The sequence below is a fragment of the Coloeus monedula genome (assembly GCF_965178545.1).
Source record: "Coloeus monedula genome assembly, chromosome: 1".
NCBI classification, from domain to species: domain Eukaryota; kingdom Metazoa; phylum Chordata; class Aves; order Passeriformes; family Corvidae; genus Coloeus; species Coloeus monedula.
The window spans coordinates 83,828,624-83,855,697 of NC_138781.1; the positions used below are offsets into that span (position 1 = coordinate 83,828,624).

General features: G+C 40.0%; 1 protein-coding gene across 1 annotated transcript in view; it reads right to left on the bottom strand.

Annotated features, from left to right (window-relative positions):
* TRIO (trio Rho guanine nucleotide exchange factor) overlaps positions 1-27,074 on the bottom strand; it is a 248,568-nt gene that overhangs the window by 167,399 nt on the left and 54,095 nt on the right. Inside the window, exons 2-5 of the mRNA XM_082288588.1 lie at positions 12,178-12,252; positions 5,489-5,603; positions 1,986-2,178; positions 831-1,343 (exon numbers count right to left, since the gene is read on the bottom strand). Coding sequence (XP_082144714.1) covers positions 831-1,343; positions 1,986-2,178; positions 5,489-5,603; positions 12,178-12,252 — 896 coding nt within the window. The remainder of the gene's footprint in view (positions 1-830; positions 1,344-1,985; positions 2,179-5,488; positions 5,604-12,177; positions 12,253-27,074) is intronic.

The following is a 27,074-nucleotide window of genomic DNA, read 5'->3' on the forward strand; positions in this document are numbered from 1 at the left end:
TTGGTCTCATGCAGTTCAGGCAATCTTATGTAAAATACTTTAAGAAATCTGAATACTTTAAGAACTCTGACAAAAACCCTACTTACCACTTGACTGCGTAGTCTAGTTAGTACTACTCCCAGAGAAAAACTCCCCACCCTTCCTTAAAGCTATTTGTTCCATGGTAACAAGTCAATAATAAGTGATTGCAAAACCATTCTACATGGAAATAGACCTTATTTGAGTTCATCTAAAAGCAAACTGCCTGCCATAGTTCCTCTTCAATTCCATGACAATCAAAGACTTTCTCATTTGAAGGGACTGGTTAGCCCGAAACATTCTGAAATCACTCAGTTCCCTGTTAATAACATATGCACTGTCAGAAGAGATATATCAGTTTTTAGCCTGGGACTTCAAACCCTGCATCAATGAAGCCATTCCCCATGTCAGCCTCTTTTGACTTTGTTGACTGCCTGTCACTCACTTCCCAAAGATCACTCAAAAGACCAGTGTAGTCCTTAATCATCTGTATTTATAAAGTACACAGCATTCATCTTTACTTGATGCATCTGTCTGGAACAAATGCTTAACAAAATAAGCGCTTTGAAGTCATTAGCAGTTAAAATTTTCTTCAGAAAGAGCTTCCTATGTTCCTTACAGCTTAGAAGTACTATCCCATGCCCTTTACTCCAGAAGACCCTGAGTGCCTCTCAATCAAGAAGTCCCTTATTTCTCATTAAAAGGCTAGTGATTAACTTCAAAGACAAAAATTACTGTTTTCAGTTAGCCTTGGTACTTCTTTCAAGTCCATCAAATATCGGCCATTGATACCCTCCTTGCTCAATCCTTACCTTTTCAGCATCCTGCTCAAACAGCCTGAGCTGAAAACATTGGTCCAATTTCAATTTCCGCACATGCCACATCTGATGCAGATGCTGCCGTGTTGAGTGCAGCCTGTCCAGCATGGTGGATACTTTGGGTAAAAGGTTCTGTAAGTCTGCATTCCCTGACCCAGAGTTCTTTTTGGGAAAGCTATCACTGCTCTGTATCCGCTGGAGCAGCTTTTGTCCTTCCACATCAAGGTCCTCGATAGGGGCCTTAATGACTTTCTTTTTTAATTGTGAGTGCTCCTCTATCATATTGCGAGCACCTTCCAGGTCCTGAGGCATTTCCTTTTTTGACAATATATCTTGCAGTTCCTCCAGTCTGGACAGCATATGGGTTGCATTGCTAATGTAGTCCTCAAAGGCAACTCTGATTTCTATCCACTCCTCATGGTTGTATTCCAAACAGCCATCAAATTCTGGGGTTAGCTGAGAAGGATCAACTACTTTGGTAAGGCCTTCCAGAGACACCATATTTGTCTAAAAAATAAAAATGGAAAGAAAAAAGTGGTGTTACTGAAATGAGTTTGAAATTTCCTTGTAAGTTTTTGCTTTTCTCTTTGTAACAATTGATCATTTTGCTCATGAACTCCACACGACAACTTTTCGCACATAGTTCATGTATCAATTCTGATCAGCAGAAGACAGGAGGTCTTGCAGGTATTTCCCCACATTTCTTTCTTACCTCACTACATTTAAGAACAAAACAGCAATCACTCTTTTGATTAATGTTTTGATTAAGTTTTGACTTTGTGTATTGCAAAGCTGCAGGAAGATAACAGCACGGTTCATTCAGCTGATTTCCTCTGAATGCTGGAGATATCACAATTAACATAATGCAGACTAAGATAATAAAGAGACAAAACCTAAGTTTTCACCATTGGGGGAAAAACCTAATTCAATCTTTCTTCAGCTTACAAAAAGAATATAAACAACACCATGCACAATTACCTAGCCTAAGTACATGAAGAAAACCACCTTCCTTCTAGCACCATTGGTCTAAAGTACCTCTCCTTTCAGGCAGAACATAATTTATCTGAGAGTTTTAAAGGTGTTGATCATTAGCGAGGACACTTAAAACCACAAAATAAATATAAATTTGTATACCATAGGGGAAATTACCTCAAACTCAAACTTAGAGCTGCCAAAGTTAGTCCTCTGTTTCTGCCAGAAATTGTCTGGCTTGATTATCAGTGCAACATGAATACAACATGGAAAGGATTCCTGTAAAATCTTCAGCAGAGGCTTTATGGAGTCCCATTTTGACCCACGCATATCTACAATGACGGTGAATCCTCGTTTACATACTTCCTCACTGCAGAAAACAGAAGAAAAGGTTATCAAGCAAGTGTTTCAGCTTCCAACACAGCACTGCACTGCACCACACTGCCTAATGAACGTGGTCTCCTCAGGGTCTCACTGCTCACCATATACAGCAGATCTCACAAACCTCTCAAGACACTTCTTTCATGCCCATGCCAAACTCCTTGAGAGTGATAGCTTTATATCTGTTGCTGATTTGATATCCTGCCATTAGATTCCCTTTCATTGCCACTGTTTATATTCATGATGATTCATTGTCCAGTCTTGTTTCTCCCTCACCCTACACACACAGTAAACATACGATTTCCTAAAGCAGCAATATCTAATTCATTTACAACTGACTCTTCAGAACACACACACACACACTTATTTGACTGATGATAACATTCATGTCTTTCTAATGATTGAGGGGATCCTCTGAAAGACAGAAGACAGCAAGTTGTTCTTACCTATCACTTTGCAACTTTCTCAAACTGTCTCAGATTTAGAACCATACTATCTGAGAGAGTCTGCAGAGGAAAAACTTCTTTTTACAAAAGAAAAATTTCTTTTGTAACAGGATCAATTTGCTAATGGACAACACAGCATTTTATGGTTGTGAAGAAAACCACATCAATCTATTTCTACAAAATTTGAGCTCATTTTTGCTGTCCAAAACTTGACAGACCTTACACTCAAATTCCCCAGCACCTCCTCTGAGAATGGAAGATTTAATTTCTTTTCATCAATACCTCCTGTACATTTAGTTCTTGTCACTGATCAAAAGTGACAATCACCACCATCACCAGAAACTCTGATTTTCTTCCAGCAGAATTTGCTATATGACCTTGGAGAATGACCATAGGAAGGAAAATATTTCAAAACCAATGCCTCATAGCTAACAGACTATCAAAAAGGACCAAATGTCCATTGTTTGCGTATGAGTCACTTTTGGGGATGTGACTAATTCAAATGCCATTCTAGAGTTCATGTGGTGAGGTTTTCAGAGTGTCCAAGAGGCAGGGAAGCTTCACTGGCATATTTTACACAGTCTTATTGGCCACACTGCAGAAAGATGGATTATGACTGACACAGGAGATCTGGAAGAAGTGATAATATGTGTTCCTCAAAGTGGAAGATTTTTAGAAGTTTGAAAAGTTTAAAGGGAAAAGAAGAAAAAATAAACATCCCACAACATTTCAAAAAAGGAGTTTATTATGATAAATGCTGGCTCTCTCATCTGCCCATAGGAATGCCAAAAATGGCAATGGAAGAAGCAAAATATATTAAAAGTAACTAGCTTGGCATACATGTAGGCTACAACGTACAGTTTTCTGACATGGTGAAAATGTTTTCTAGGATCCTCATAGGATTCAAGGACAAAAACAACTACTGGCTTAAAGACAGACCCATTATTGAAAGGCCAAATGGCAGTAGGAGTGCTGCTCAGCCAATCCCTATCCTAGCACCAAACTGAGGACTGCTTGCCACTAATTCACAGGGCATGCATCTACTGGGGTGTCCAAAGTGGTCCCTCATGGTGTGATACAGGGCAGGTGTGTCCTCTGTCATGGAGCCCCATCACCTCACACAAGCTGAACCCCTTTTGGCCAAGCATCACAAGATTTGTTCTTGGGAGGTTTTAGTCAGCCAAGGTCATGTGTTGGTAAACCTGGACTACACTAAAATACCTGTTCCACTCAGTGGTGATAATGTAAGTTTCTCTATATTTTTAAATCAGATATATTACAGAATCAGTAAAATTGTGAGACTGAGTAAACTTTAGCTTTTAGATCTCTGGCCAACAACTGATACCTGTGATTCTTTATCTACATCAAATAACAGTACTGCAACAAATAACTGACAGACCAAAAGTTTGGGAATATTTGTCCCAGCTGGAACTTCTAATCAGCTAGAGTTGCATGATCAGCCCCTTAAACATAACTTGTATGAAAACAAGTCTTTCTTTTAACAAAGCTCCCTTTATTCTCAAAAGTTTGCCATGCTTAAAGAGTATAGGACATGCACTAACTTTCTTTTAATTTTAAGTCTATTGATGCTGAACCAACATACACCTTTTGCCAAAGGAAGACTGTTTCTCGCCCCAATTATCTCTAAAAAAATTCTTGGACAGATTTTGATGCATATTTATCTATTAACTTCTCTAGCAACTTGAAGCTCTAGATGGCTAGAATACACCTCACCATTTGAATGTGAAAGCAAAAATTTCAAGCCTTCTTCCTGTTCTCCTTTCTCTACTTCCCTCAAGTCCCCCAGTTAACTTTACAAAACAGAGGCCATGTACACTCTCAGCCAGATGCCTTGAAGTTATTTTTATGAAACCACCTTTCTCAGTCTGCAACTGACATTCGATTGCATCAAGTGTAAAGACTATCTGTAAATTAGCACATTAGAGAAACATGGAAGATACTGCACTCAGGGATGCTGTCCAAGGAATTTTTTTCAACAGTAATGACAACTGCTGCTTGAGGTCATAGACAAACATAGTCAGGCACAGTCAGCACTGCTCCAGAGTGCAACAAATGCTGGCAGGTTCCAAGACGGACCTAAAGTCAGAGTCTTAGGATCATTTTTGTCCCCAGCTTTATTACTACTCAAAGCAAAGTTCTATATGAAGGAACTCTTTTTAGATACATATAAAATACGTAACTTTTTAAAAAGTATCTCATATATATATGCAACTTCATCTATATATATATATGGGTGTTTAAATATGCACACACACACTAGCACGGGATTTGACTTCTGCTAATTCATTTAAACAGCTCACTGCAATTCGTAAATTGCTGATAATGCAATGCTATCAGTACTTTCACAGATCACTCCACAGGTTTATCTGAGACCTTTACAAGCAATTTCCCATACCCTTCTCCTGGTTATTTCTGTGCTGTATCAGGACAGTATGACTTATCTAACACAAATAACAGAAGCGTTGTGCTGATCACACTCCACACAAGACATATGGTGAATGATGACCAGCATGTTTCTAATTATTGATGTACTGAAAGCCTTTGAGTTGTATTTGCAGTCTTCAACACAGCAACACCAAAGTGGCATGGCCATTTCCAAGACACAATCTACTTCCAGCTAAAGCACACCAGCAGTTCTGCCAGCAGCCTTCCTTTTACAAGGCAGAGTAATTATTTCTCTTCCAAAAAGCAATTTGAAAATAGCAAATGACAAAACTCAGTATTGATTTGCTCACGTTCTTTACTCATTCAGTTTGCTAGCTTGTGGGAATACTGCAACATAACCCATTTATTTTGTTATACAGCCTTAGAGATTATCAGACCATGGCTTACCTAGGAATACATGCTAGATACGAAATCAGTCTTCTAAGGTCTTCCTGCCGTATTCTGTCGTGATTACTACGAGCTGGAAATGTTAGAATGGGACCTCCACGCTTATCTCTGCCACCTGAAAAATCAAAAATATTAGAAGACCCCCACAGCATAACATAATTCTTGTTTGCAGAACTAGTCTTCAGTATACACTTTTTAAAAAGTGGTTTCATCTTAAATGCCAACACTGTCATTTAGAGACCAACTTAAGACTGAATTTTGGGAGTATCAATCAGCATACTGTCAAAATTCCTACAATGAAAAGAAAATTCCAAAAAAAAATTGAAAGAAAGAATAACCAGAGCATTACACTTACACATTACAGTCACCTTCAAGTTTGACTGGTAGTGTGACATCTCCAGCAATGGCACTCTGTTATGTATTTAATTTTTGACTAAGCAATTGTATAGATTTAATTTAAATATAGAATTATGCTACATTGTAGGCAAGTATTTAGATGATATGGCAGCAGAGAGCACAGCTGTGGGAGGTGTGCCCAGGTAGAGGAGCTCCTCCGCTTGGTGACAGAGCACGGGGAGGAGGTGAGTAGGTTGAAGACAGATGGATCATTGTCATAGGAGACTCCCTTCTGAAGGGAACAGAGGCCCAGTGTGCCAGCTTAACCCACTTCTTCACGAAGCCTGCTGCCTCCCTAGGCCCAAGGTTAAAGATGTGATGAGAAAGCTTCCTACCCTGGTATGGCCCTTGGGAAAACCCACTATTATTAACCTATATTCCAGGGAGGTAGCAAGAAATTGCAATAAGAAGCCCAAGGGCAATCAAGAGAGATGTGATTGAAGTCTCTCCCTGAAAGCCTTGGGATGACTGGTTGGGGGATCAGGAGCACAGGTAATGTTTTCCCTATGCTTTCTGTTGCAGGAAATGATAAGGGAAGAAAGGGGAAGAGCCAACAGATCAATACCTGGCTCCAAGCCTGGTGTCACTGAGAGACTTTTGGGTTTTCAGATCATGGGCTGGTGTATATGACATTGAGCCTGCTGGTGACAGATAAGGTACACCTGTCTCAAAGCAGGAAAAGGATCTTTGCACAGGAATTATCAGGGCTCTCTGAAAGAGCTTTAAACTAGACTTGATAAAGCCATGCTCACTAGAGATCAGCCTGGGGGGCAGCACACCAGTGTTTGAGGAATGGTGAACTAGCAAGGTCCTTCCATCTGGCATCTCACAGAAGGTAGGAACAGAGATCCAAGCAGCAGCCAAGATTCATGCTTGAGTCAGAAAGCATGGAAGCACCTGAGAATGGTCATGCAGGAATTAGGGCTTCTGCCCCAAAAAAGCTGACAGAACTAATAGCCCAACTAAGTGCATCACACCAATGAACGTGGCTTGGGCAACAAACAGGAGGAGTTGGAAGCCATTGGGCAACAGGAAAGCTGTGACATAGCTGCCATCATGGAAACATGGTGGGATGATTTGCACAACTGGACTGCTGCAATGGATGGCTGTAAACTCTTCAGAAGAGATGGGCAAGGAAAGAGTCAGCAAGGTAGCCCTGAACATTAGGAGTGTTATGATTGTCTAGAGCTTAATGACGGTGCCAATAAAGTTGAGTGTTTATGGGTAAGAATAAATGGAAAGTTTGCAGGTGATGCCAGGTTGGGCAGGAGTGGTTTGATGGGCCAAGGTCAGTAATACGAGGTTGAACAAGGCCAAGTGCTGAGACCTGCACATGGGTCACAACAAACCCAGGCAGTGCTACAGGCTGGGGGAAGAGAGGCTGGAAAGCCGCCCAGTGGAAAAGATCTGGAAGTGCTGATTGACAGCACCTGAACAGGATCCAGAAATATGTCCAGGTGGCCAAGAATGCCAAGGGCGTCCTGGCCTGTATCAGCAATAGTGCGGCCAGCAGGACCAGGGCAGGGATTGTCCCCCTGTACTCGGCACTGGTGAGGGCACACCTCAAATCCTGTGTTCAGTTCTGGGCCTAATCACTACAAGGAGGACATTGAGGGGCTAGAGTGTGTCCAGAGAAGGGAAACAGATCTGGTGAAGGGTCTGGAGCACAAGGCTTATGAGGAGCCTCTGAGGGAGCTGGGCGTGTTTAGCCTGGAGAAGAGGAGGCTCAGGGGACACCTTATTGCTCTCTACATCTCCCTGAAAGGGGGCTGCAGTGGGGTGAGTGCTGGTCTCTTCTACAAGCTAACAAGCAACAGGATGAGAGGAAATTACCTCAAGTGCTGTTTAGATTAGATATCAGGGAAAATTTCTTCACCAAAAGAGTTGTTAAGAATTGGAACAGGTTGCCCAGGGAAGTGGTTGAGTCACCATCCCTGGAGGCATTTAAAAGACATGTAGGTGTGGCACTTGGGGACATGGTTAGTGGTGGACTCGGCAGTGCCAGGTTAAGGCCTGGATTCAATGATCTTAAGGGTCTTTTCCAACCTAAACGATCTTGTAATTCTATGACTAATTACTAGGAGAATTTAGGTGTATAATATTTCACAACACATAGATTGAGTGGATAGAAACTATTTAAGCATTTAATTTGTATTTTTATCCTGCTCTGATTTGCAGATTCCCAACTGTCAGTTTATAGTTTTTAGTTTTGTTAGCAACACAGGAAATTCTGAATCCACTTAATACATAAGGCAAAAAATCTGACTTAAGTGGTTCCACTTAAATGCATTCATCTCAGTCATAAAATTGCACAGACTTGCTGCAGTCTAATAGTAAAATATAATTTTATATCCAACCCCTTGCTAGTGACAACAAAACGTTACTATTACTAAACACCAAATTCAAGCCCAGTAGGATGTCTTTATCAACACATCTATAATAACACAGACAGATTATTGCAAGCTAAATTTCACATAGATGTTCTCAACCACGTATGTGTGGACTGTTTTCTCCTGTCCCATGGAAACACAGAAAAACACTGTCTTCAGCCCAGAATTTCTAATTTCAAATCAGCTTCTCATTGTAATTCCATGTTGCTAAACAAAGTTTTTTTAAAAATCACTTAGAAAGGAAGGCCAAGAGAAGATAAATATAAAAATAATAAATAAAACCAGTCACCCAAAAATGCATCCCTATCCTCTCCTACACAGTCAGTGTGTGCTTGCCAGAGACACTAAGCCTGGCTGTCAAAGTCTCTAGAGATTGTCTACACTGGACATGCTCCCTGTGAGACACCAAATGAACCTCAGAAGAAGCAAAAGCATCTTTGAATGTCTGTCAAGCTACAATGCCAGAAAGCAAAACTTAAGAGGAAATTCATATCCTTATCTTCCATGACCCTCTCAAGTGGGATATAAGATTAAACACTGAGCTGTTTCATTCTAATGGTGAAAGGCAAGCCTTGACCATCCTGACTCACTTGCCAAGCAGAGAACTTTGAGGATTTTTACACAGCAAATGACAAGAGAAAAACAAGACGGAAGCCATAAGAGAGAGGGACAATAAATGACAAGACAGAGCCCAAGAGCCCAGGCCCCCGCTGAGCTCCAGAGCCATCACTGGCCTCCAAGGCTACCAAGCATAGTTGAAAGTCTGCTACAGCCCCTAATGTTCTCTCTCCTCAATGCACCACAGGCCACTACTACCTTCTGATCTTAAAAATCTGTTTCAACTGCTAAGTGCTACTGATTCCAGCCCCCCAGAAAAAGTAACTCAATTGCCCAGGGTGGACATTCTTTAAAAAGCAGCAGCTAGGAGGCAAAAGCATACACTGAACTGGCTTTAACACTCTCTAAGCATTTTAAGCAAATGCTTTGTTACACGCAGTCACCTCAGACCAGTCCTCCAGGTCTTTCCCACACCGCAGCTCCTGCATCATGCAGTTTTTCAACTGGCAAAAGAAAGAAATCCTTATTTTTTATGTCCTTCTGGACGCCACTTCAGTTGGCTCCAGCTCCACATATGTCACAGACGAAGCCCATTTTTAAAAATGGTGCTTAAATTTCTGATAAATCATATCCTGAAACTTTTGTACATCAGAGACAAACTCCAGGTCTAGATGAGTAATGAAGAAATTAATACAGCCTTGATTTTAGATGAAAAGAACTTCACTATCCAGTCTTAAACCAGGTAGAAAACCAGCAAATAATAAAAAAAAGTCCCTAAGACTTGGGGTTTTTTCATCAGCTCTATTGACAGCTTTCTTAGGCCTTTTACAACAACTAACTCTCATTTCCTTTGCTCCTGATGCTCCTGTGTCATACCCAAATGGGAAAATTAAAAGCAACAATGCATGAGGCATCAGTGGGAATTTCCTGTCTTGCCAAAGTCTTTATCCAACTCAGCCCCCTATTAGTCTTTGTTTAACAAAAACACATTAAACTACTAGTGCTTTCATCGGTAAAACTTCCATTTTAATCCATTTCCTTTGATACACTACCCCACCCCACTACAGAGATATTCTATTTATGCCAAAGTGTGTCACACAAACATCTATCTGACCAACTCACATGAGTCACCTAACATACATAATTTCTGTTTGGTGCACATCACTAACAGCAGTATTCTCAATGGTCTCCAAATGGCACTAAAATCCAACAGGCTGAGTAGTGCAGCTTTTTTAAGAAATGCCTTTTTAGCTAGTTACAAAGTACTTAGGTAAAGAAAGCTAAACAGTTGGTTTTCATGGCAAGACAAGCTACCAAAGGCTATTTCCTCATACGAAACCAAGATAACTGCACCTTGTAAGAAAATGCTCTCCTGGCTTAGGTATGTGTAGAGATATAAGAGTTTTGTTCTTTGACAGGTTTCAGTTTAACTTAACAAAAAACTTGCATCCAAGACTCTATTTGTACTTTAATGAAAAGCCTAGAGATGTAAGTATTTCAGGTGGCAAGACAACCAATACTCATGCAGTTTACTTCCCAGTTAGGTGAAAATCTGTTCAGGAAACCAACAGGCTTTCTTATCTTCCCTGGTATAAAGCACGACAGTTCTAGTTCCTCAATGGTTAAGTTCCAGTGGTGGTGGTACTTTTGTTGGGGGAAGGGGGAGAACACACTGAAGAGCATTGTTGTTGGTTGTTGTACTTAAGGGTTTCCTAAATCATTTGCACAACTAATGTATCTTGTTCCATTTGACTTTCACTTGCAATGGAAATGTGAAACTATGGATTTTGGCAGATCAGTTCTGGCCAGTCTTGTTGCCCACAGCTGTTTGCTCCATTCTTCTATCAGGAGTTGCTACCTTCACACAGGCAAGTTGGCAACCATTTATTTCTGCCGACACCTCCTCTGTTCTGGTTCACAATCCATCATCTCCCCTTAAATTTATCTTCATCCTTCAACTTGGCCGATTTCACTTTCACTGAATTAACCCTTTCAGAATACCATCTGCTTACAAAATAACATTAGAAAACCCCATCATTTTTCAGGTCCCTTCTAAGGGGTCTAAACTAAGTACTGGACAACTTGAAAATTCAGAGGTTTTGGAGTGAAAACTGACTTCATTTTCATTCAATGCCATAAGACAAGGTCCAAAAAGAGTAATGAGAGATTGAAATATTGTGCTTAACTCCCTTTTCTCCTCTTCTTTCCCTCTAAAAATAGAGTTTCAAGCAAGCTTTCATCAGCACTACAATTCCCAAGTTACCATGCTACCAGGAAAACTGGCTCTTAGCAGTCTTATTCATTACAGTTGAAGGAACTTTTACAAAAAAAAAAACCACAAAGAAAACCCCCACAAAACAAACAAACAACAACAACAAAACCCAAAGAACTTTACCCACACACCTTTTTGCTTTGCACCTCTGCTTGACTCAGCAGAGTGGACAGGACAGCACTATGTACTACATGCTGTACTTGCAAGCATCAGCATCCATGCACAGCAAATCTCTTATAGAGTACGACTGCAGGAGTAATTTTATGTGTTTTAATATTTACAGACAAGAGCTTTACTTTTGGCATTCTTGACAAATTATCCAAAAAACCCCTTTCAAATATGAGACTGTCCTCTAAATCATTTGATGCTAAGATTATGGCTGAAAGAGTGATGGTGTTTAATCCCAACAGAAAGTCATACCAAAATGCAGTTTACAAAAATAAACACCTCAGCCCATCATTCCATCAAGTAAAGTTACTTATGAAGTTACAGACTATGTTATGATACTAACTCATATAAATCCCACTTTTAAATCCTCTGCTATTCCTTGTTCAGTTGTAACCAACCAAATTCATTGTGTATGCTGGAACTACCTAAAATTACATCCTAACTCAGTTCACCATGAAAATACTAAGTGTGCTTCAAAAGAGGCAACTGAAGTTCACTTCTGCAACAGACATATTTCTCCAGAATATGCTGCAGATGGGCCAATAACAGAGGCATCTCTGTAAAATTCCCCATCAGAAGAACCAGAAATAAGAAAAGGAATATGACTTTGGTACAGCAGGTTTCTAAGTTGCTGTAAATAATTCTGTTAGATATGCAGGCCATGGGGAATGCAGGACTTAACATGACCAAGATGACAACTAGCAATGTTCCACATTCAAGAAAACACATGTCTTCTTTATTACTGATCCTTTCAAAATGTTTATGTCATGTTTAAGATATCCAACAGGAATCAGTGCTGCCCTAGCTCTCCAAGAATTTTTTAATTATACTTTAAGTATTTAAAATACCATTTTACATGCTACTAACAACACAGTTGGGCATTCTACAAGATAAAATAACTGTACCTGAAAGGTATGCAACTTTTTCCTTTAAAATTGGCAATACTTCCATAGCCTTCATTTCATCATTTTTGCGAAACCCTGAAAAAAAAGAAAAAGAGAAGATAATTAGTCAAAAATTCAGACAAGCCCAGCTTCTACATTTAATGAATGCACTGAAAAACATATACCTTTGGAATACATTCTGAATATTATGATTACAGGAATCAAGATAACCTTACAATAAAAGTCTGCCAAAAAAACCCACTAAACTTTAAAAATATACTAATGGACAAGTCATCACTTTGACTGACTTAACACAAATGGCATGGCCTGTTAGCAAGCCTCAGAAAAAAACAGGATACCAGAATTAGCCTTTTTCATCAGTAAATAAAAACTATCAGATGGATCCTGTAGCTTTTATGCATTCCAAATCCCACTTTAATTTTTTGTCCAGCAGGGAGGAAGACTATCAAGTTATTAAAAGTAGGTATGCTCAGAACAAATATCAGTTAAAAAAAAGACACCAAAGAACACCCAAACCAAAAACCCCACCCGAAACCCCACAACAACAAAGACAAACAAACAAGACCACCCAAACAAAAAACCCACCAAAAAAACCCCAACCCACCCAAAAAACACAAGAAGGCCCACCAAAAATCCCCAACACTGTTTACATGCAACTTTTCTTAAATCGCTTCTGTAAGCAGAATTCTTTTCTGCTGCCTGACAAGAGCAGTGTTTTGCAACTGAGAGGACATTTTGTCACACTGACTCTGTACATACACGGAGAATGAAACAGTGCCCAAGGTGAGTGATTACAGTCAATGTTGCAAAGCAGCACATCACCAGCTTGTCCCTCCCTCTCCACTTCCTACTTCTACTACTCTAATTCTGTGGCCAAGTCCTAAAGTTCTTCCTTCTTTGATAAGGAAGATTTAGGAAGCATTTTTTTATTTTATATTTCACCTGTACAATACAGAATTGGTTATGTTTAGGCCAGTGTTGTTCATCTTACAAGAACTGGATGACATATCTTCAACCAACTTATCTGTACAACCCTTCCCGGTCTGTTTGGATTAATGTATTGTTTAAAATAATCCCATATCCGAAGAAAGCAACTCTGCTGGGGTAAGTGGGAAGCGCGTTGCTTCTCTCTAACTATTGAAGTACAAAAGTGCTGTTAAGACTCTTCCTCTTCAAAAATAGCCAAATGTTTCATATCCTTTGGTCTCAGGTTCTGAGCTTAAATGAAAAACCTGTGCATTTCTAAACTAAAATTTCAAGGTATCGAACCAGTGTCCATCAAGTAACCTAAGATCTATACTTAAGGGCATCATAAATGTAAATTACAGCACAGATTTTCTACTCCAGACAGCAGTACTGAGACTTCTGTGCCAGGACAGTATCTAGATACTGCCACTACTCTTCAAAACAGACCTGGGATGCACCAAACACAACACCCAAGGATCAAAAATGGTCCAGTGCATATCATCATTTATGCATCTGTTTCACCTGAAGAACTGGAGGAAGACATGCTGGCAGTCCTCAGAAAACATAAAGCCTAGTGGTGACAAAAGCTTGCTAGAATTACAGCAAGAGGTTTACTAGATGGCAGGAAATTTTGTAAAGGAAAGAACTGTGAAGCAGCACATAGGATTGCCTGTGGAAGACTATGGCTTATCCATGACTGGGGATTTTTACAATATGTGTTCAGACAAATGCCTGTCAGCAATGGGTCCCTCAAGTTCACCATAACTGAAGTGTTTAACCAGGGTATTGTCTCAGCACTCACAGAATGCAAACAAAAGAAAATAAAACAAATCAACTTCCAGCCAGATAGAAGTTCCCTAGCTAGTTCTCTGTTTTTCCATGAACACCACAGACCAAAAACAAACCCAAAATTCAATACACATTCTCAGAAAGGCTAAACCAGGAAAACGAGTTCCTTGGGTAGCCACACAGCGTGGAGGGTTTCTACATGATGGATAGCATTTTGCAATTACACAGCAACTCCAGATTGGCAAAGCAGTGCAGGGTTTACTTTCAAGTTTGCGCTTAGGCTCTCAAGAGTCTAAGACACAGCCAAAGGAACCTTGTGCATTATTACTCCTCCAGAGTAGCGGCCATGGGTTATCAGCCATTCACTGAAACTGCCTACAGTTTTGTTCCTACCACGTTCCTGTTCGTTATGGAATAAAGCTCTAAATAAAACTTTAAGAAAAAGCTTGGGCTTAAATAAATCACCTAAAAAGACAGCAAATACCCTTTTCCACCTTGAAATATTTGGGCTTCAGTTGACTGTTAAGGCATACATGCACACCTCCAGGGTTAAGTATTTTCTTAGCGTGCTTTGAGCTACCCACCATAAGCTTAATGCCCATTTAGCATGCTCAGCTTTCATTTCAGCCATGGCAATTCCTTTTCTTTACAGTAAATTTGGAGATAGAAAACACTTTCTCCTCACCTAAAAAGCATGCAGAAACTAGTGCCGTACTTTGCTGTCTCTCTTAGCTCAAAATTACTCAAGACACTGATGTTACCGCAATTGCTTGCTCAGATTTCTAAGCCCTTAAACTACTTCACCTCGGATGATGATGCGCAGTAGCTGCACGTTTTACTTTGCCTGTGGCATGTAAGAATCGAGAAACATTTAACTAACATGTCTCTGACTATTAAGGGGCCACTCAAGGTAAACACCCGAGCAAATACGTTAGTGCTTGGCTCATGTTCTGCATCTGCATATCCTTAAGGCTGACTGCCTTGGATTATCATATTCCTGCTGCTCTAAACAGTCTATTTTTATTCCAGTTCTGCAGTGTTAAAGCTTAACTGAAAAGACTGTGGGGATTACAACAGATGAAAGAATGCTGGGGAGCAAAGAGGGTGAATACGGCAGAAAGTATCATTTTTATCTCCAACGAAGCAAAAAATAAAACAAAACCCAGCAATATAAGCAGGTTTGAAGGACTTGGGGTGGGTCCTCCCTCCCCCTTTTTAAAGCCTCTTCTCCGCAAAAACATTTGTGGATGTGAGGATTTGAGGATTTAATTAAAAAAAAAAAAAAAAATTAAAAGGCATTTACCACACTCAAATGAAATGCCATAAATATCTGCACCAATCTCTCCCTCCACAGCTCAGCATCCTCCGCGCCAGCCGGCTGCATCACATGTTCCTGAGGGTGATGTCATCGCTGCCGGGCCGGCCGGCTGCAGCTCCCGCCGCCGCGGTGCCGCCGCAGTGCCCGCAGCTCCCGCCCCGCGCAGCCACCGCGCCGACCCGCGATCCCCGCGCGGGCAGGGATTCCAGCGGGTGTCATTCCCACGGCACACGCTTCTCCTCTGAAAGCGCAGCACGCACCCGAGGCACATATCTATGCTGTTCCGCCTAAAAAAAGGCACTCTTATTTTAAAAGTGTTGCTTTCAATATTAAATCCTGCTTCTTTTAAAGACCATCTAAGTCTTAAACAGGATAACTATCCTTGATATTTTCAATATCTATTAAAAGAATACTCATTTTACAGTTTTACATTTTTAATAGGAAGTATATGCCCTTCTGTAGTAACATACACCATGCATATGCTTTTCCCTAGCTACCAGCAAAGAGTGAAGAAGCTCAAATTACGCTAATTAACATTTAACTTCAGTATATTCAGTAGAATAAGTAACACACTATTATGTAGTCCATTTCAATATGAGGTTGTTCCCCCCACCCGTCATGAAGAATTACAATTACACAATCCCTTGAATTATATACAGTCTTCTACTAAACAGAGCCTTGTCAAAAAACAGCTATTTAAATGCTGTGTCACACAACTAAAGATCTTTAAAGCATGCAAACAAGAAAGAAACAGTCACCTAAACATTTTATACACTGGAAAATTATGAGGTCTTCCCCAAAAACACACCATTTCCTCTTTGCCCCCACAACTTCAGGGCCCAAAGACACCATCAGCTAGCCAAATTTAACAAACTTGTCTACATTAACCCTTTTTCTCATGCTGTATAAAGCTAAGATATTTTGCTGCAATATATTAATTTATCCAAGTTAAAAGACGCATGAGAAGACAGCATTTTGGGATAGAGGTATCACCATAGGAGGCCTTTATTTGAACGGCCAGGACAGCTCCTTCTCATTTGGACTGCAAGTGTTCCCAAATCCCATGGTGACAACCTGGCTGCAGAGCTGCATGTCCACCTGCCCTGGAGACCAGAGGCCAACCCTGTGTAACAGGGTTTTTGCCTAGAAATTACAGCATTCCAGGAACTCTGCTGCTCTCCAGATATCCAGCTTGCTGAAACTTCCCTGAGGTATTGAAATACATCAAGAAAGTCACCTTTGGAGGGTTACAGGAAACGGGTACTCAGTGTAGCAGTTCACACGACCCAGACAAATGCCGGATTAGTCTAATGCCGAGGCTTCCTTCACATGCAGGAAACAAGGTAACTGTGCCAATCACCTTGCACTGCAAAGACCAGCAACTAGTCAGCTACACAATTAAGGGAAGCAATAAAATTACCTTAAACACATCTTTTAAGGTAACACTTTGATTACAGAACTGTGATACAAACCAATGTTGAAAACAGCTTTCCCAAGAAGCATTGCTATCCCAAGAACACTGAAGTGCTTACTTCAGAGGTATCTTCAGTGATGTGCGTTGTTCAGTTATGGCAACAAACATGAAGTATGGAAACAGAAATTAAGACAACAAAAAGACTTGGAAATTGAGGCTAAGAGCAGCATCTCTTAGCCAAGATGTTGACCAAGCACTCATCCATTGCTGTCACACACAACTGACTTGAATTTTTTCTGAAACGCTGCTGAAGAAAAACACAAACAAAAGGGAATGAAAATTCACACTCTTAATAACACAACTGCTTTTCACCTTGCAACATAAAAACAAGACCTTTGAACAGGCACAAACAAAAAAGCGAGACTCGACCCAGATTACTTCAATGCTTAGGCTCTCTTCGGACTTAAGAATGACTCCCTGTCATGTCATCAACAGAAAGCAAGTGCCTTATCTACCAGCCTGCTCACTCTAGCGCCAGACTTTGAACCCACCTCTTCTTTGACAGAAATCCCATGCTGAATCAGAAACGTCTTTCAGTAAGTTATTTTGCAACAGAGTACTCTCTCCATGTCAATGGACCTACTCCAATGGACTTTGGCTCAAAAATCCATGTTATGCTAAGTTCTACAGGCAGGAAAAAAGAAAACGCACACAGAAACTGCACTCAGAACTGCTAACTACCTATTACTAAGTAACAGCTGGACTGATTTAGGTTCGTCTTAAGCGAAAAGAAAGAAGACAAGAGTTAGAACTTCCATGGGTGGGAAAGACACTGTTTCCCAACCAAAGCAGCAATGTCCTTCATCCAGGCAAGGCAGCCATAACTGCAAACCATTCTCCACAACTCCTTGCATCCACCGGTCACTCCTTTTGTGTTAAGCCTTTTCTTGGAACAGACAATCTCAAAACTGTAGCTAGCCAACATTTAAGCAAAAACAATCCAAGATGTTGATCTCTTTAGCATTTTTTCTATTTCACAGCATGACTTACATCAATGACATGACTCTGAAATCTGAGCTGTTCCCCCATTTATTTGTACAGCTATCCTAGCTACATTGCAAGAGAAATTGCTTCTTAGTTAATCAAGCAAGAAGGGGAGTAAAAAAAGAGAAAGCATAGAGAAGATCAAATGTAATAAAACCAGTGCATTATAGACTGATTAGACTTTCATTATTTGCCCTTTTTCATTTCCCATATCACAAGATCATGACATCCTCAATGACTTTAAAGATGATCTTAAATCCCAGAATCTTACAGGTTTATTCAACTTTCCTTATCAGTTAACAATTGCATATGATAAACCTCAGCTGCAGGTTAACTTAGACACTACCTCCCACGTTTTTCAAGAAAAAATTTTTCTCTCCAGAAAGAGAACACAAAGCAGGTTCCTATTCTCCATTTTAATATGGAGAGGCTTTAAAAATCAGTCAGTGAGTAGATTTCTAAATAAGGTGTTACTCAATGAAAAATAATTTTAAACAAGATATGAGGAGATTCACAAGCAGCCGTTGTGAAAACTTTTATATTCTTATTCTGAAGTTGCTACATAGAAACCAGTAAAATTAAGTCAGCAGAACCATTAAATACTCTTTTTCAATCAGATTCAGAAAAAATGATTGCTGAACTCCATAAGTCTTTGGGTTTATAAATGAAATCAGACTACTGAGGCAAAGGTGAGAAAGAAAACTGAACTTTCATAGGCAGCAAATGGCAAAAACCTATTAGTAAGTGAGAATATACCCCAAAGGGGTGGCAAAGGCAAGCAAAAGGTAACTAAAGTTAGTGCATGTATGGGATTACTGATAGCTTTCCTTGATTTTAACTCAAGTATTTGAAGTGCCAATTTCAGTTTTATGGTAGGCTTAACTTCTGGATGCAAGTAAAGGATTCATAGAGCAATCAGAGCTGTCAATTCACCAACTGCACTGTTATCGCTTCCCGTTATAGACATTGCCTACATTCAGTGCTGCTCAGCAATCTCACACCATCTTTCACATTGCAACAAAGCAAGAGAATTCAGGAAAATTATGGTGAAGACTGCAACTCTCCTCTCTTTTCTCAAGCTCCATGAGCTTGCAGATGACCAGTTTCAAAATCATCTCAGGAACACTAACTTTTAAATACACCTGTTATGGCATCTTTAAGACTGCAGATCTTTCTTGCTAATGCTAACAAGGAACTATCAGCAGGTTTTTTTAATAGCAGACAGATCACCAGGCAACATTAGTAACCTTGGTATTCATCATTTATTCATTCATTTTTCTCGGTCCAGATTCTAAAATCACCAGGGGACTCCAACAAGGATACAGTTTAGAGGCATGACTTCAGAGTTGTTCCAGCACCCATAGCCATGAGCTTAAGTAAAGTATTCAATGTATTCATTTAATGTTAAGATCCTAGTCCTGAATTCAAAGCAACTCCAGAACTCCACCTCTGACTCCCTCCAGCTCTGATCAAGCTCAAGACCCATCAAAAAACATTATACCATCATATTCTCACTTTAATCACACCACCTCACAGAAACGTCCCTTCTATTCCCATTTTGTTTTGTATTCTATGCACTCTCTATACATGCTGCGGGAAAATGCACCACATCTGTACCAAGCTAGTATGCAATGGCAACCAGGACCTCACAGAGGCAGACAGCTGAGAAATTGCCCTGAAATAAGAAAACGAGATTCATTAGAAGGTTTCTAGCTCTAAGTCACTTTCAGGTTTTGGCATATTTGCTAAGCGTTAAGAGGTTCTCTCTTACCATTTTCAACAGCTCTCTGCTTTGTCCTGACAGCAGGACACACCTCCTCTCTCTGCAAATTACGGGACGAGGACAATGTCATGCAGAGAGATGTGGGACAAGAAAAGACTGCCAGTGTAGTTGACAGCAAATACTCAGACAAGATCAAATTCACTGACTGAATGACCTCCCTTTTCCTGGAAGTGGGCATACTCAGCTATTCCTTCAGTTAGGAGCAATTACCCAGAAATTAGCCACCTCAGGTGTATACTGCAAAACCTGTTGAAGAGCTGTCTCAAGAATGTAAGTTAAAGAAAATTCCAAATGCTAAATCATTGCTAAAAATCTGCAATTTCCTTTTAAGTGGGTAACAAGAACCTTAGAGTTGTCCATATTTTGCAGCGAGGTCCTTTCCAACCTGAATTACCCTTTGTTCCTATGAAATGTGCAAGACAGAAGTATGGGAGTCCATTTTTCAACTGCAACTTAATATGACATGACCAAAATCTGACTGGTTTTCCCCTTTTAAATGAGAGAAACTGTGTTCTTAAATTTTTCTGTCCCTTAGCAATGTTCAATTTGTTCCTGCTGTCCTGACAACATTATTGGAAGTTCATTTGTTTTGGTGGGAACTGCTCATCCATCTCTAAGTGCTGTGATACTTCAATTCACTGCCCTGCTGAGGTAGCAAACCTTTTTGTCGGGGTGTCCAGCAGTAGCACACGGCTCTCACTGCAGTCAGACACTCTCACTGTTCACTGTTCAGACACTCACGGCTTAGGGGTCTCCACTGTCAGGGCTACCAGGAGGATACCCAGCCTCCTATAAAAGACTGGTTTAACATGCAGTTGTTTTAACAACGAGGTTTGTAAGCAGTGTTACTTATTTTTCTGTTCAAAACACAGATCAAGTGAAATGCAGTAGCTTTTAAATTCTGCGAAGCAACAGCTGGAACATAGCGTTTTAGATCATGTCCTTTGGCTCTTGTTCCATACCACCATCTGGAGAAATCTCTTTCCACAGTGAAATTGATGAAGACTACAGCAAGGGCAGTAAAAATAAGCAACTTAAAACAGCTTGAAAATCATCCTGCATTGTTTTATCCTGAGCAACAATAAGAAGAACTATTTCCATCAGCCCTGAAATCAATCAAAAATACCAAAAAACAGATTGCATATTCTTCAGTAAAAATACCTTTTAATAGCACAAAGTATTACTTTTGGGCTTTCTATCATTCATAGATCCCAAGATCTATCTAATTTATTGGTTGTGGTATTTTTCCTGTTCTCCACCTTTTTTACTTTTTAAATATGCACACACTTTTATAACATTTTCATCACGTTATGGAAATACATATGCAAGAATCAGATTCAGTTAAATTCATGCTTTGAGATGTTGGTACTTAAACAACCATTTTTTGTTGAATATTCTTCCTCCCTCCCCTTCTTTTCTTTGCAGGATATTTCATATTCCTTCTGTGGAAAAACTAGCTGTTTGCAACAAGATGTATGCCAAATAACCTGATTTGTGCACAGCTCTCATTCCTTCAAATTCCCATTTTATTAGTTTGCAGCTGTAAGGAGCCTGAGCTCCAAAAGCCTTGAGACACAGGAAACGTAGGATGAATCCCAGCTTCTCTATATATTACAATGCACATGCAAGAGATCTGTGTGAGGAGGAAGGGGGAGATGCTCTTCTCCATCCTGCATTGTAAAAACAGTCAAGTCAAACGACAGAGAAAAAGCATTGTCCACAGCTGGTTTTATACCACCCTTGAACTTCAGATGTGTGGCTGTTAGAAGCATTTAGAAGAGAGCAAATAAACTTTTACATCAGAGCATCTTCCTGTTCTATCTCTTTACTTAGCTGATTTTACTTAAAACACTGATTATGCTACTCGTTAGAACGAACCAATTCGTAAAAAAAAATAGTAGCGATGAGGAGTCCGCAGGGGAATTAAAGCTTGGGTATTTCACTTTTAGTATGTGAGCGGTTGTTAACAGCAAGCTCTCTCCCTCCCTCCCTGCCTTCTTTAAGGGAGTGCAAGATTAGCACGGAACGCCAAAAGGGATGTCCAACACACGTCTCGTTTGCTCAAGGATTACGTTAGAAATTCTAGCCTGAATTACTCTGAGCAGGTGTGTGCTCTCACCACACATGCCGCGTTAATTAAAAAAAAAAAAAAAGGGGGGGGGGTTTAAGACAATAGAAGGCAGAGAAGGCGAGGAAGCGATGGCCGCCCCGGGAGGGACGCGGGGCAGCGGCGGGGGCGGGCGGCAGCGCGGCTCCCTGCCCGCCGCACCGCGCACGGCACCGCGCAGCGCAGCGCATTACAGCACGCATTACATCACCGCCTTTGTGCAGGGCTGCGCCACCGCGCAGCTCGGGGGAGCGCTGCCAGAGCTGCATACCCGCATCCATCCCCCAAACCGCACGCAGGCGGAAGAAGAAGCGCTTTGGAGTCACGTCAACCTTCCCCTCCCCGTCCTGCCGAAAATCCTCCCCACCTGATCCCTTTGGGAAATTTCATTAGGAAGAAAAAAAACCCTTGGCACGTTTAGCTTTATGAACGGATTTCAGACAAGAATAAACAGAAAGGATTTTGCAGATTGTCACGACTAAGAAAGGGAGATTTCTTCCTTCATTTATCAAATTTGTTCTAGCAGATTATCTCCTTCAGATGACAAAGGCAAGTAGCCTGAATCTCATTAGAGCTACATTTAACACAGCTGCTGAAGTACACAAATTTAACCTAAATCAAGGCTGGGTTTTCTTCGTGAACTCCAACTTACTCAGCTCCTACGTTACTGCAATGAGAAAAGATTAACATCTTGCCTTCACTTCCTTCCATTTCTGCAACCAGCTACATGTTACTATAAATGCAGCATGTGCACTTTCACGACTGAGCAGAAGCACACTCCCAAACTCAGTACCCAAATCCAGCACTTCTCAGCAGCTCACCTGTCCTCAAGTCATGAGTAAACAAGCTTCCAACTCATTTTTATTAAGGATATGTAGCATACGCAATACCAAGACAGCCAAGACAAAGCAAGCAGCTCCCAGTGCTATTTAGGACAGAAATCTGTAAATAAAATGTTCCAAAGACATTCAGATAACTTTTCTACAGCTTTAATATTCACATGCATCATCAAACAATTGGTATCTATTAAAATAATGTTTCTTACAACTAATTACATTAATATTTCTTTGGGAACAACAGGTATTTAAAGTAGGGACACTGCATTGTACTCCCAAGTGCACTAATCAAGTTCTCCTTCAACTTAAAAAAAATCACATATGAAACCTTGCTCATTTTATAGACCAAACCAGTAAAAAGCTATTAAAACTTGACTGCAACTTACTACTTCCTATTACTTGCCTGCACAACAAATGTAGCCTAACAATTGTGAGAATCCACTACTGCATGCTCAAATTTTTAACACCATAACTATGGACACTGATCTGGTTGTCCCCATTAAAATAAGAAAGATAGTTACTTTTCTGTTAGCACAGACAACAAGTATTCAACCATTTACCCTTCGGTCTTCTAGAGCATGGATAATACAAAGATGCTATACGCCCAAACTATCCAGCCATTCACCTCCATAGCACTACCTGCTGAATATCAACACTAGCAAATGTTTTCTGTATTATTTTAATTCAATAGAGGGCATTCCTCACACGGGCATGTTCCAGCACCTCTGATCCATGCCTTTAAAGAACATGCTGAGACTTACCAGGCGTTATGCAGTATCCTATAGATACCATGTGATACCATCTGCAAATCAGGATAACAACAATGATTCAACCACTGGAAGTTACAGTATTTTAATTAAGTTCACAAAACTGGCCTAATTTAAGCTCAATTAAAATGGGCTTGTTGGTCTTCTACTACACTGATTCACTCTACAAAAAAATCTAAATGCATATGATTTCCTGGAAAAGCTCTTTGAGACAACAATAGGAGCTAACATTTTAATTGCATTAAAAAGCAGCAAAGTACTTCAGCATGCGTATGAATCCATTACTTTGGAAGTCTACAATGTATTTTAAAAGCACTAGGTAAGATTTTAACAATGCCTCTGCCTTCATGTCTTCAGTTCCTGACATCATTACAGATTCAAAGTCGTCTCTGAAGATTTTAAACTCTAAAACCAATTAGCATTCCATAGGTGTACTTCTAAGTGACCTAGCAAGCTTAATTAGAAATATTAACTTCTGTAGAGTAGACAGTAACAAAAGGGGAATTAGACTTCTCTTAAACTGTTTTCATCTTTATTATTTCCACACCCAACCCTTCTCATCACGTTAAAACACAAGTTTATGGCATTAGTACAGCAACAATTGCTATATTGTTTAGTTTGGCAAATATTTTTATTTTTGCACATTATTAAATAAGAAGCATTCTTTACTAAAGTGTTTTTGGTATAGAGCCACTTTTGTTGTACACAAGTCATTCTTACTTGCTTTTGAGCTCCAATACCCTGACACCCCATTCAAATTGCCAACTCTCGTATCTACTATTATTTAAAATAAAAACAAAAAGAATATCTGTGATATTAACTCCTGTCAGAGCTTTACTGAGTCTTTTTTTGCCTGGCAGCTATTTTAAGCTTGAACAGGAAGTAGTATCACATCATTTTTCACAGCTTGACCTATTTGGGACTCTAAACAGGGTAAAGTGTATTGAGCCCAACATTATGTACTAGGGCATAGTTAGACTGCAAGACCTGGACTGCAGCTTCTCCATAACAGACTTCCCCAAAAGTCTTCATAGCTGATACAACAGCCTCCTTTTTTATGTTTCCCTAACTCAGTACAAGTGTATACAACCAGCATCACATAATACATTTAATATTTAAGAACTTCCCAAGTCCTTTCTACACACAGTACTCCTGATATACTTTATCCTCACTACCACTGCATCAACCTTGCTCATGCTGATGACAGGTCAGTTCATTGGCACTACCTGAGCACAAGGGTAATAAAAGTAGGTGGAGCATTTTATCTACTATCCATTTACTCTTCACAACACATACAACATGTAGCAGGAGGACCAGTCCTCTTCAGAAGTTACTTAACAGAACCTGAAGTGTATGTACAGCAGTACGAGATGTCTGGAGACCCTCTCCTCCAGCAGATGCTCTGACTCAAGTATATTTCCATTCTCAGGAGAAGCAGAAACAAGACTTAGTCCATTGTTGTGGGGTATGCCCAGACTCTGCCCTGGAGGGATCTCTGCTGAGATAAGAGATTTCTCCGGGGCAGGGGCTGGGCATACCCCACACATTACCACATACAACTCAATTGTATACAAATTTATCCCAATTAGCTCGAGTAAGTACATCAGTACTCAGTCAATGGAGTTCTGAATTCAGTAACTGAGCATCAAGCACAAACTCCTTGGCTTCTAATCCTTGAAAGAAAGAGCAACAAGCAAGCTAGCAGGATATATTAGTCAGAACACTAACACTGTCAGCAGCAACAAAAATGCCCTGATTTCAAAGCAGACTAAAAAATTGTACTATCATCTCAACATCTGTGGAAAACAATTATGAAGTACTTGAGACTTATAAAAAGCACTAACAGGACTTACTCTGTCACTTGTGCTTGAAATAATGACATGCATGATAACATGAAGAATCCAAGTTACAGCACCACAATCCAGCATCTCTACTTGCCTTCTTGATAGATTTGTTTTGTAAAGGAAATTCACTCAAGATTCAAAATCAACAAAGCTGAAGTTTATTTGGATTTATGAGAAAATACCTTGAATGAATCCAAGAGAGTTCTGAGACAGGGCCAATATCAGAAGCTTAAGTTGCCTACCAAGTGTGCGGGTTGCTGGCAGATGTGAGATAATCCCATCCTTACAGAAGGCCTGCTTTTGACCACTTGGGTAATTGTCTGCCATTAAAATCACTTTTCAAATGTCTGTTCTTACATCCAGATTTTTTTGAACTGTCATCCTTCAGGCTTTTGGCTCACTGACTTTCTACGGATATAAGCTCCCTGACCTTATCAGACTTTTTTTTACCTTTCCAATTTAGAGCATACTATTCCACATTAAAAGGCACTGGCATTTAAAAATTTGATTTCTCACAAAGGCTTCCAGTTAAATGTGAGAATCAAGTTTATTGTGATTTCCTGTTTTTCATTGCTGTTGAACTGTTTGAAATGGCTTATGATTCTGAGCAATAGCCCTTTATCTCCACAGAATATTTGCTTTTCTATACCCAAATAACTTAATCACCCAGATTAGAGTTACAGCAAGAAAGAATTGCTACAGAGCCTTTAGATAGGAAGTAAAACTTTCCAGTCTGCTTCAATTTCACCAGTTCAGCCCAGTGTTGCTACCTGGTTATCAGCACCTGCCAATTGATTACAACTGAATTGAAGGATTAATTATACCAGGCATTGTAACTTAGTCTATCAAATATATTAATGCAATATGATACAGTTAGGGTAGGCAGGAAGTAAATACTGGCAGCTGGTGGACAAAGATTCAGAGGAAAGTTACTTAAAAAGGAGGTAATCCATTATTAAGCATTAAGCCTTAACCAAAGTGCTAACTCAGAAGTCCACTATGAAACTAAAATATTTTATTTTTCTGGCACAGACATCTGTGCAAACGGTTATTGATAGCTCATGAAATGGTTGTGGGGGCAAATGTGTGCACACATGCACTGGTGCACACCTGAAAACAAGGAATGGGCTCTGTCAATTTCTGTGCAACTGCACTGCCAAGAGGGTAATTCAGTGAACACTCCCTTTTGGTGGCAGTGCCAGATTAAGCCAGAGTTTTACAATAATTACCAAAAGCAGGCTGGGTATTCTCAGTTTGATTAAACAGTATCATGTCAGTAGTCTACTACTACCATGTTAAGTCAAGTACTTGTAATTCACTTCACATATTATATTGTTAAAAAAATGTAGGCTGAAATACTCCTCTTTGTCTTCCTTAAGGGAAGACTTGACTGACAGTTACTGGCCAACATCAGGGCACTCCATCCACATGGGTATGTGCACCTCCAACAGGAAGAGACAGGGATATCAACAAAGTCACTGCCTATATTTAACACATATGCCTGTAATATATATCACACAGCAAAAGATGCATATAATGTGGACTTAAAAAAAAAAAGTCCCTTGTGCTTAAACTGACAATCAAAAAACCAAGAGAAAATATGATCTACTTACTCAACACATGCGTGGTATCTCTGCACACTGATAAAGTATATTAGGACAGCAGTGCATAAGTGAAGAGCTGGTTCTAGTAACTGACCATTGAGCTAATCCAGTTCTGAAATTCCAGCCCATTCCATTCCCACAGGAAATGAGTTAAGTTAGATAAACCAACTGCCCCTCTATGCTTCTGTTCAGGGGTACCACACATTAGCAGCTGAATTGGATTTGGATTTTAACATACTGTGGTATGCCCAGTATGTTACCTGTAAAGTTAACAGTATGTCATATGCCAGCTAGAGTCTTCAGCTGGGAAAGATCTTCAATGGCCTTTTTTGTTTCCAAGAAGATATGCATACTTCTTTTTAAGGGAAGCATCATGGAAACCCTGCAATACAATAATATTAACCTATAGCAGACAAGAGTACTTG